The sequence below is a fragment of the Hakea prostrata genome, chromosome 5 (genome assembly GCF_041222555.1).
Source record: "Hakea prostrata isolate BN-2017 chromosome 5, UWA_Hpros_2, whole genome shotgun sequence".
Classification (NCBI taxonomy): Eukaryota; Viridiplantae; Streptophyta; class Magnoliopsida; order Proteales; family Proteaceae; genus Hakea; species Hakea prostrata.
Window position 1 is genome coordinate 40,435,976 of NC_142604.1, and position 11,614 is coordinate 40,447,589.

Consider the following 11,614-nt stretch of genomic DNA (forward strand, 5'->3'; position numbering starts at 1 on the left):
ACTTGGGTGCTTTGCTCAAGGGGTTGATCCCCAACTCAAACCTAACACTCTACAGCATGTGGGGGGAGTTCTTACCTTGATTCCGGACATCTTCAAATGCATCAGGACTCCAATCGATGATCCACTTTCCTAGTTCGTCAGGGTTTCTACGGGTTCTTCCTCGAATTCCCAGTAAGGCAGGTTTTTCATCAGCTGAATCCAGATCCATGGGCTCAAGGTATGGATCATGGACTTCAATCTAGATATTCCACAACTTATTCCGGTTGGACTTTCGGGCACTCGGACCTGCAATACGGATCCCAGGTTAGAAATATGTGGGTTGTCACACTAATGGAGGCTGATGTAGCAATGCTAACATGACATTGATCGTATCGCTAACCAATCAAAAATAAAATCCTTTACTAATCTAGCTAGCAGAAAGTATGGGGTCGAACTATGGGGAACTAAAAGGCTAAGTTACTAAGATTGAATTCAACAAAACTAAATTTAAATTAAAAATCTATTAATCAATGCAAAAACTTTAACTATGAATAAGTGAAGATCTTTAGGATTTCGAATCCCCAATGCTTTTCACTAACCGATATAACTCTACACTTCAAATCAAATTAAGGATGGTCTTCCTAGGTATGCCCTATCTTCGCAAGACTATCGTCCTTCGCCGAAGCTTGGCACACTTAGCTTGCTGAGCTATAGAACATCTTTGGCCAGACTCAAACACAATCAACTAGAAGATATAGAACAATCAAATTAATGAAATAAGCATGCTCATCTACATCCCAAAGAAAATGAACTAGCTACTCATTATAACAAAGTTCATAAAACAAGATGAAATGTAGAAAGAGAGAGAGAGAGAGAGAGAGAGAGAGAGAGAGAGAGATGTGGTCTTCTTCTTGAACAATGAGAGATATGAGAGCCAAGATCCGTGTTCGCCGTCTTCTCCTCTTCTCTACGATTGGCGTCTCTTTTATGTATCCCGCACACAATGAATCCCTCCTTTTTATCCTTCCATTGTACCTTTATTCTTTTGGATTCTGGAAAAACTTAAAACTATAAAGTTGTATATATTTTTGTTATCTTTCCATAGAATCTTGAATCATTGAAATCCGAGTTTATACAAGAGAGATATGTCCAAAATACTCAAGGTGGGTCTATTGACCCGATTTTCATATCTTATTACCAATTAGTTCCTTGGACCTCCATTTGTTTCCAATTTGGCTAAGATTCATGCTCTCCTTGCATAAATTGAGTTGGATCTTAGCATTCATGAAGATTGAATCCCATGATTTAAAATCCTCAAATATCTAATATATTTGCCAACTTTGCTCCACATTATCTCTAATGACCAAAATCACCTTATTCCTGAAAAATACACAAAAATAATCAATTATCTCTCTTTTAATTAACTAAGTATGGGAAATTAAATCAAATAAATAATGATAAATGCATGCTTATCAGGTGATTCCCAACACCCCACATTTCTTCTTACTACCTTATTTGCGACTGCCTTTTTCTTTCAATATTGTTCTAACTGTTGTTTCTTTGTGCTTCGCAATGCCTCCAAGATACAACCGGAAAGCTGTTAAGGTTAGGACTTCCAAGGGCCTTGAGGAGAGGGCGGTTCGTGTTAAGAGGAAAGAGATTGAGTCGCTTGCCCAGTTGACCCCGAAGGTGCCTTCTAAGGGGTACTGAAGGTTCACCAGGGACTTTCAAAAAGAGGAAAAGCCCCAATTGACGTTGCCAAGTCCACTCATGACGACGTCGTCTTGACTAAGAGGAAGCACAATCTCAATGATGATGTTGCTTACAAGAAAATGAGGATCGAGGATGCCTATGTGCCTCCATGGAAGCTGTTGGTGTACAACCGTGTTTCCATAGATCAAAACTTGGCTCCGGATTGAGCGATAAATGCTTGGATGCCTGTAGAGCGCAAGATCCTTGATTCTACCCCCGACGAAGAGTTTGTCAACTCTTCAACCAAGTAAGTATCCATGTAACTATTTCTCCTTCTTTCTCAAACTTAATTCTATATCTCTAGCCTCCTCATTGATATGCACCGTGATTGTGGATGCCTTCCATAGGCAGATGGAGGCGTTGCTCAAAATGGGACATCTCAACATTCAATCCTAGTGCTACGAAGAAGTGGCTGTAGCAAAAGATCGAGAGATCTCTCACCTTCTGGACGATAGTTCCAAGCTAAAGAAGGCGACAAAAGAACTTAAGGTTGCCTCTTGCACGATCGGGAAGCTGAAGAGTGAGGCTGCAAACCTTCAGTGTGCTCTTTTAGACTTGGTTGCTAAGATTGATGATTTGATCAAAGAGAGGGATGCTCTCCAAGATTTGAGGATTCCTTCGAAGTTCGAACATCTGTCCTCGGACGTCCGAAAGGCCATTGTCCGAAAGTATCTCAATGCAAAGCCATTCGGCAACCTAATGGTAAATTACAATGCCATGGCTTATAGAGGGGCATAATGAGGTTTGGAGGTCCATCTTAAGGTAGGACCCAACGTTCGACACCAAACCGCACCAAGAAGCTTGTCACTTTGAGGAGCTGAAAATGGGGGCCCCCAAGTGGACCATCCAAAAGGCTAACTTCCCTCTAGCTAACCCAAACATTGAGGGGTACTTGAGCGACTCTCCGCTTGCTACTTCTGAACCCGCAGTTGCAGATGAGAATGTCAACCCCAATCTAAACCAAGCACTTGCTTCCAACAACAATCCTCCTAAACAGTAAAACCTAATCTTTTCTTTTCTTTTTCTTCTTTACTTTCACCAATTGCATTTAATACTTCTCTTTGAATTTTTCTTCTTCCCTTTTCTTTTTTTTAAGGGTTGGCCCACTTAGCCATTGGGAAATATGAATGAAATGTTTCTCTTTATACAATGTTTCTTACTTTAAGTTTCTACTTTTAACATCGTACTCGGCAGATCCTTAATCGGGCAAACTTAGATAATTGAAAATTTTTGTTGGGAGGTCTTAGTCGGGAACAGCCGAAGCCTCTACTTAGGTATTTTCTATGAAATTTTCTAAGTATTAGAAGGTCTCATTCGGTCATAACCGAAGCCTTTACGTAGGAATTTTCGTAAAATTCTTTAAGTCTTAGAAGGTCTCATTCAGTCATAATCGAAGCCTTTTGAATTCCAAAATAATTTTTGTGAATTCAAAAGAGTTTTGGTTTTCTGAAACTTTTGAACTTTATTGAATCATATATGGGAATACATGTGATTATAGGGAGTTCATCCATGTGAGAAGAGAAGCATTCACAAATATTGGCCCTCTTTTATCTACTATTGAATGTTGAATTATTTTGGTAATACTTCTCCAAATGTTGGCAATCAAGAAGACTTCATGCTATGCCCTTTTCTCCTTGCTGAATTAGAAATCCTTTTTGATGCCCTATTCTAGGTCCTAGTCTCCAAATATTGTGCTCCCGCCTTCACATCCCTCAATTGCAACCGCATTGTTAATCATGACAACAGTCAATTTAGGAAGACATGAGATTTTTTGTTCAGAATGGTTGGCTCCTCAGTAATTAAATAGAATTGCTAAGTTAATATGGCATTTCATGGGAACAATGTTCAGATTATGTGATGGATCAGGCAATTCAAATTGTTGGTTTCTATTTGAAGGTGCAGTTCATACAAATGTTGGATGTTCCATAGTCTATGTTTCTGGGAAATATTATTTTTTGTATTATCTTGGCCTTAAAATGGGTTGTTAATTGTTTTTGGTGAAATAACTCATGGTTTTATTTCCTTTCCCTACCTGTTTTTCTTTCAAGGTTTGCTAACCTGCTTTTCTTTCAACGGTGATATAATGGGTCGACTATTCTTTATTTACAGGAATTTGTTTGAACCTAACTAACATTGTTATTTGGAGGAAGAAAATGAAATATTTTTTTTTGGGGGTGACAGAAGGTAAAATCCATAGAAAAGGCAATAGGTCCAGCCATTTAACTAATTATTTTCTATAACACTTTATTCTTGCGGCATATAGTAAAGTATTTGCTATGGCAGGCAAATACAATGGCTAAAGAGTGTGTAACCCATGTTTGCCAATTCCCATGGTGAATCCTTCCGTAGCTCTCCATCCGACGGATAAATGACTGATCCTCCCCCTCCGGGATATTTTATTTGCCACAGTTGGTGCTTTTGCCACAAAAATTTCTCGTGGCAAAAGCCTTTAATTGTTATAGTGTTCATTTTTCATTAGTTCAGTTCCCAAGCAAGGGAAAATACAATGGAAAAAGTAAGGTGGAGTCTAGAATATAGTGTCTTTGTTGTAGGTGGTCATGTCAAGAAACAAATCTCGCAGAATCTCTCTTCCTCTTTTTTTTTTTTGGTGAGAATCGCTCTTCCTCTTGAAGAGGTGGAAAAAGATACTCTTTGATTGCCCAAGCTGCGATGTACTATAAAATCCCCACTTGTTTAAAGGAAAGCATACCTCTCATTTTTGTTTAGACTCCTCATAGTAGCCAAGTAGGACTATTGATCGTGAGATTCAAGGACTACACAGACTGGTTTACATAAACTTAGGTTATTGACAAGAAGAATTTTACGTTCCTCTTGTGTGGATTAGGTGAATAACCCAATATCAATTGTAGCACCTGTCACTTCGAATCCTGGTCTTCTACTGCTTTGTTGAGCTTCTTGGGAAGAAACAAATGGAGAAGACAGAGATGATAGGTTCTACCTCCGAAGTGGGTATGGTTGTGAATGATGAAGACATCAGTACATCACTAGTTAAAGTTCACGCACCCACATCATGGAAAGATAGAGCAAAGATAGGTAGTAGAGTATCCTCTTTTATCTTCTCTTGCTTTTGATGGTTTGATTTATCTTCTTCTTATTGAGGAGTGGAAGGGCTATGAGTTTATGTACATTGGGTGGAATAAGTTTACTACTTTGCATTCTTATTCTCATATTTGATCATGTTAATGGGAAAACAAGTTTTTATTTTAAATTTGAATTTTGATTGTGGATGTTCTATACATTTTCATTTATGCTATGGTATATAGAAATGACATTGTCCAACTATCACGGCAGATGACACATTTCAACAATTCATCCCCATTCCTAGATTTATGTTTCAGTTCTAATGGTTTTCAAAGTGAATTGAACAAAAAATAAATTTTTTGGTAATAAGAAAAAAGAAATTTCAAATCAGCTTTTATATATTCCGTTACATTTTTTTACCAAAAAAACATAGATTCCCACAATTGTCTCTACTCAAAAGGAAGTAACAAACTTGAATTCTTGCCATCTCTGCCTAACTTGCAAAACATTTGATTCCTTGGTCAATAAGCTCTTGAGAATTTTAAATTTAGCTTACCTCGTATTCAAATATCATTGTCACTTTCTTCTGTCAAGACATTCTATAAAAATTCATCTAACCTTACTTTGTTTTATGAGTTAGATTTCTATTTTCATTGCTCAACAAGAATAAACATATAGTTCAACCATTGGTATCACACACGAACTTCTTAATTTATGTGGTCCAAAATTTCATAAACTACACTATGCATACAAATATGTATTAAGAAAATTAATAAGTTTTTTTCTAAAATATAACTAAATATTTTTAAAAAAGAATATTTAATCTTATATTAAAGCATCACAAATCATGTGCAAAATGCACGTGCTTTTTTACTAGAAATATTGAAAAAGAGATTCACATAAACACCTATTGGTATTCAATGAATCCAAGTAAATTTGGACTTACCAAAATAAAAGGTAAAATTTTGGGTAAGTCTCAGATAATTATAGGTTTAAATATCGATAATTCTTAATAATTGAATATGAACTTTCATTTATCCATCGACATCTTTATTGTTTTATTGACGAGGGTTAGAATTAGGGTTGCAGTAGAGATGGGACGGGCTAGGCTTTTCGAACCCAATATCAACTTTGAATGCTTTTAGTTAAGTTTATTCTCAACCTGACCTTGATTCAGGGCCTGAGATTCATATCCTTGACCTTGAGCTCTGAACTTTGATGGGCCAAGCCAAGCAAATCTTATCTTAATTGTCACTGATCGAGTGGGGTCATCCCTGATCCTATCCCTATCCTAATTAGCTTTGTTATTGTCCTTGATTGGCCTTATCTTTGTTCCTAATTTAATCAAACCCTGATCCTAATTGGCCTTGTTTCGTCCTATCCCTGACTCTGATTAGCCTTGTCCTTGTCCTGGTTGCACCTTGTCCTTAACTAAGACCCTGGCCTTGGCCTAGCATATCTAATAAGTAAATTGAAAATGAGATGCCCAATGAACATATGAAACTTCCCAAAAACCTACAGATTGAAGCTCTTAAGCTTTTGATGGACAACCTATAGTCCAACATGGATAAACTTCAAACGATGATCTTATTCAAGAGCAAGTAGAAGTTGAGCTTCTTCACTCACTTCTGAGTGCTAGGAAATCCATGATTAGACAGAAAACCAAGGTTAAATGGCTCCAGGATGGGGACTCTAATTTGAAAATTTTCCATAGATCTCTCCAAGCTCATAGAAGTAGGAACATGATCCAGGCCGTTCAAAGGGCTAATGGGGATGTTATCACCAATGAGGATGAGATTAAAAGTGAGGCTACATTATATTTTTCTAATATTTTTCTAATATTTTTATGGGAATAGAGCTTATTCTCAATCGAAATATGTATTTGCCCAATTGATCGATCCATCTCTATCGAGGAGGGAGAATGGTTGACTAGGGATGTCTTCATTGCAGAAATCCAGGAAGTTGTTTTCAATGATGATGATAACTCCGCCCATGGTACGGATGGCTTTGGTGCCAAATCTTGTAAACATACTTGGGAGGTGATTGGTCTAGATGTGTGTGTAGCAATTCAGGATGTGTTTACTAATTTCTCAAGTTGCCAACAGAAATTAAGTTGTCTAAGCTATCACTCATTCCCAATGGTGATTCTCATACTACTTTTTCGAATTACTAGCTCATTGTCATTAGTTCAATGCTATATAGATTCACTGCCAAGCTCCTGGCAAATAGATTGAAGAAAGTGATATTCAAGTTGGTCGACTATAACCAGTCTGCTTTAATGGAAGGAAGACAGATTTCTGATAATATCCTTATGTATCGAGAACTTCTCCACAAACATCATCTCAGGAGGGGAGCTCCTCGATTCACAACCAAGCTGGACCTCCAAAAAGCTTATGATCCGGTCCAGTGCTCCTTCCTTCTTTCTCTTTTGAATCAATCTAGATTTCCAGAACGATTCATCAAATGGATTACTATATTTCACTAATCCTTGCTTTGTGGTCTTCATCAATGGGTCTCAGTTGCCCTTGTTCTTATCCAATAGAGGTCTTTGCCAGTCCCCATTCCTCTTTAATATTGTTTTGTAGGTCTTCTTTGATAATCTTACTATTGAAGCCAGAGAGGGTCATTTTAATTCTCATCCACATTGTTTGAGACTTGAGATCACGTTTGTTTGCTTTGCAGATGATCTCTTTGTTTTTGAAAAGGCACCCAAATCCTCTGCTAACTCCCTCTTGGTTGCTTTGACCAAGTTTAGGCAACAATCAAGTCTAGTTATTAACCCAAATAAGTCCAACCTATTTTTTTCTAATTGCCCTATTGACATTACAGCTCACTTCACCAACTCCTTAGGCATCCCATTAGGTACCCTTCCTATTAAATACCTATGGCTTCTTAATGATTTTAATGTGCTTATTGAGAAGGTGAGGAAAATGCTTACATATTGGGTTCACTATGGTCTATCCTTTGCTGGGAGTCTTCTTCTCCATAAATCTGTCCTCATGGGAGCTATTGCTTATTGGCTCAATCTTTTCCATATCCTACAGAGGGTGTTACTCTCTCTAGAAAGGATGATGAATAAAATTTTGTGGTTTGGCAACTCGGATTCAGAAAACTATAAGGTTTCTTGGAGGAGTATTTGTTTTCCCAAAGAGGAGGGTAGTTTGGGGCTACACATGCTAGATGACTGGAACAAAGTTGTGCTTTCTCGGCACTTGTGGTCTTTAACTTCCAAGCAGCAGTCCTGTTGGGTTAGATACATACAGGAACGGTGGCTACACAAGGATACAATTTGGTCTCTTCCTATTCCCTCACAATGCTCCCTTACCTTCATGTCTATCCTGGGGCTTCGATAGATTACAAAGGGTGGTTTCTACGTATTTTCAAGGATAGGTAGAATACTTCGTTATGGCATGATCCCCGGCTTAAATTAAGTCCCCTTTGAGGGAGGGCATCAACCTTATAGAAGCTATAGGTCGGCACCACCATGCAAAGGTTTCAAGTTTCTTCACTCTTGGTCTTGAATGGGATGACTCTATTAGTGATCAGACCATTCTCGATTGGCTGGTGACAGATCACCCAAGTGAAACTCATATCTCACCTACCGAAGGACATGATGGTTTGGATTCACAACTCATATGGGCTTTATTCCCTTAGTTGCACTTGGTTTAGGCAACAATATTCAGAGACGCTATGGGAAGGCCAGGGATTGGGCTATCCGACCCAATTATCTTCGATTTTGTGCTTATCGCGCGGGGAGACCATCAGCAAAGGTCTTCTGTTGGCTTTGGATAGAGACATCAAAGAGATTATTCTGGAGTCAAATTCAAAATAAGTGGTGAACTTCATCAATACGAAGCCAGAAAGCCCTATAGAAGTCCATAAAGTTTTTTATGATATTTCTACCTTGGCTCATCTCTTTGATAAGATTTCTTTTTCCTATGTTCACAGAGAGTGTAATGCGGAAGCTGACTCTCTTGCTAGTAAGACTGTATCCTTGGCGTGTAAGACTCTTTGGCCTAACGATGTTCTGTTGTTCCATGATTGCTGTAATGTTGATGCCATGCGTGGGTCACACATATATAGACCCATTTCTAAAAAAAGAAAAAAGAAAAAAGAAGACAACTTACAAGAGCTGGTCTTTTGAATCAATACTAACTGGAATGGAATGATACGTTCCAAAGATCGACTGAAATAGATTCAGATTGGACTGAGCTTTTTAAATCAATTGTTGAGGTATCTGAATCATACTCAAATAAGGTTGAGGTATTTGAGTTATACCCAACGTATGTTCTAATATAGGCCATCGAATCAGTTACGATCTAATGGTGTAATGGGCCTTAGTAGGAGAGTCCAACTAACCATAGAACCTAGTGTTGGTCTATAAATACTAGCTGGAAGCATCAGTTTGTGTATTCCAATCTAGATACTCATGGTGTAATGCTTTAAGCAACCTTGTGCTTAAACCCTAACCTTAACATCAATATTGTCCCTGAATAGCCTAGCCTAGCCTTGACATTGATCTGACTGAACAATATTGGGCTGGGCCAGGGATTGATTTTCTGTTATTATTAGATAGTTTATATGATTGGGAAATATATTTGTTTACCTAGGATTAGGAATTCTATTGTATACTTGAGATTGTTTGGGGACTTACCGAATTAGGAAAACAAACACAGTCTTATTGTTGTTGCCAAACTCCTAAGTTTTTTGTTTTTTTGACTCTGAATTTTTTTTTTCCTTTTCTTTTTTGGTAAATTTAACTCCTTGAATTGGATCTACGTTACCAACTCATGCCGATTCCCCACTCTTAACAAATTCCTATTCTCTGTCTTGCCCTAAATTCCAACAAATGCAAAATGAAAGCAAAGAATATTGTCTTTGCCTACCTATTTCTGTCACGCAAGATTAAACAGCAACTTCCCCATTCCTTCCACTTGCTTCTTGTTTAATATGAAGCCCAAAACCAATATCGATTGGCAACCCCAGAAGAAGATCAGATCATCATGGCACAGTAAGTCTCAATCATCTCTCTCTCTGTCTCTCTTTCTCTCTAATGGTATATGATGATTTTCCGTTCACTGATTTCAGAGCAGCAGATGAAACAAAAACGAAACCACAAAGATCCACAACATCTGTCTCATCCTTCTCTTCCTCCACTACCAGCGTTCATGTAACAGCACTAGATGGGCTTGTGAACGTGAACTCACTCTTCACCATGGCAGTCTTCGTTGGCTTATCTCTCACCACACCAGGCCAACACAGCTTAGAGAACAAAGGAGATTGTGATGCAGGTCTTGATGTGGCCAAACGCTTATTTTCCTATGAAGTTGTTTCTTTCAGTTTCTTTCTCTTCTCAAGCTTGATAGCTCAAGGATTGAAGCTTGCCATTACACTACTTAACTGTAAAGATGTGGATGAAGCTTTCAAAGCTCACATAAATCTGCAAGTGTTGAGGCTTGGGATGTTAGCATCTGCTGCTGGTTCTGTGATGGGTTGTGTGTTCTTGGTGTTATCAATGGTGAATGCGATTGAGATCAGGTTGGGTTTGCTGTCTTGTGGTAGTGAATATGCTGTTGGTGCAGTAGCTGCCTTGGTTTTGCTGGTTTCTTCAGGTATTCTGATTTATATTGCCACTGCTATTTATTCTTTCAGACGCTAAGAGAAAATTTAATTGATATTATGGAAATCGCCCTTGTCATGTTCTTGGGGGATGACCTTTTTAACCAGATGTAACATTCCATGTATGGTTTATTATTAATGAATTGGAATTGGAATCTTGTCAAAATTATGGTTGGACCGAACCAACCAAATGGTCTGGTCCGGTCTGGCCTAAACGGGCCTCACGGTTCCAAAAGAGACTGCATATGTACTGTGATGTATGTGCTACAGCACAGGCATGCAAACTACCATTGTTTACATCTTCTACAGAAACAATGAATCTTGTATTTTGCAACCTTCCTTTAATCAAAATGGAATTGATTAAAAAAATTATGATAACGATAGTCTGAATAACAAAAGCTATTAGATACCAATAAATTCAAACAACCAAATCCATGAAAGTGGATTCATCTCATGACTTTTCAAGGTTCTTTTATTTTTGTGGACTTCAAGAATGGAAGAGGAAAAAAAAAAGAAGATAGAATACCATGAGATGCATGAACAATGAGGGGGTCGACTTTCGCATGCATTAAGTATAGGAGAAAAGTTTCCTTTATATAAAAACCACACAGCCTTCTTTGGCCTTGACATCTAATTTCTCTAAAAGGATGATGTTGGCTTCAACAATTCATTAATAAGATGAAAAAATAATGAGAGAATAGACTTGAGATCTAATTTGACATTAAAAAGAAAGAACTTACGATTGAATACGAGCAATGAGTGAAATGAAGAAGAAAGATAACAACATATGGATAAACAGAGCCGATGTTGGGTGGAAAAATGATTCACTAATAATTTAGCAAAAATTGATGGAAAATGCATAGGATTATTGAAAAGATAATTATGCTGAATAATATAGATACAGAACTTATAAAAAGAAAGAAGAAGAAGAATAAAACAAGACTTTGATAGAGATCAAACTTGGAAGAATTCTTCTTTAGAGTGACAGGAACTCTAATTTCAAACTTGAGAAGGGGAAATTATATAGTTGAATTAGTCAATAGTTTCATGAAATTGTCGCGACGTATGCCTTGCACATTCAATTTTTTTAGTATGATAAACTATATCCTACCCAACCAAGGAAAAATGCATTTATGAGATACAGACAAAAATTATGAGTAAAATATCATCATATGTGTTTCTCATTTGGAATGGGAAGATGCATGTTAGCATTTCTCTATAG

General features: G+C 37.6%; 1 protein-coding gene across 1 annotated transcript; it reads left to right on the forward strand.

Annotated features, from left to right (window-relative positions):
- Positions 1-9,731: 9,731 nt before the first annotated feature.
- LOC149015976 (uncharacterized) lies at positions 9,732-10,432 on the forward strand. The gene is made up of 2 exons (XM_089154599.1): positions 9,732-9,784; positions 9,862-10,432. The coding sequence occupies exons 1-2, from the start codon at positions 9,777-9,779 to the stop codon at positions 10,430-10,432; spliced, it is 579 nt and encodes a 192-aa protein (XP_089010725.1). The 5' UTR covers positions 9,732-9,776.
- The last annotated feature ends 1,182 nt before the right edge of the window (positions 10,433-11,614 follow it).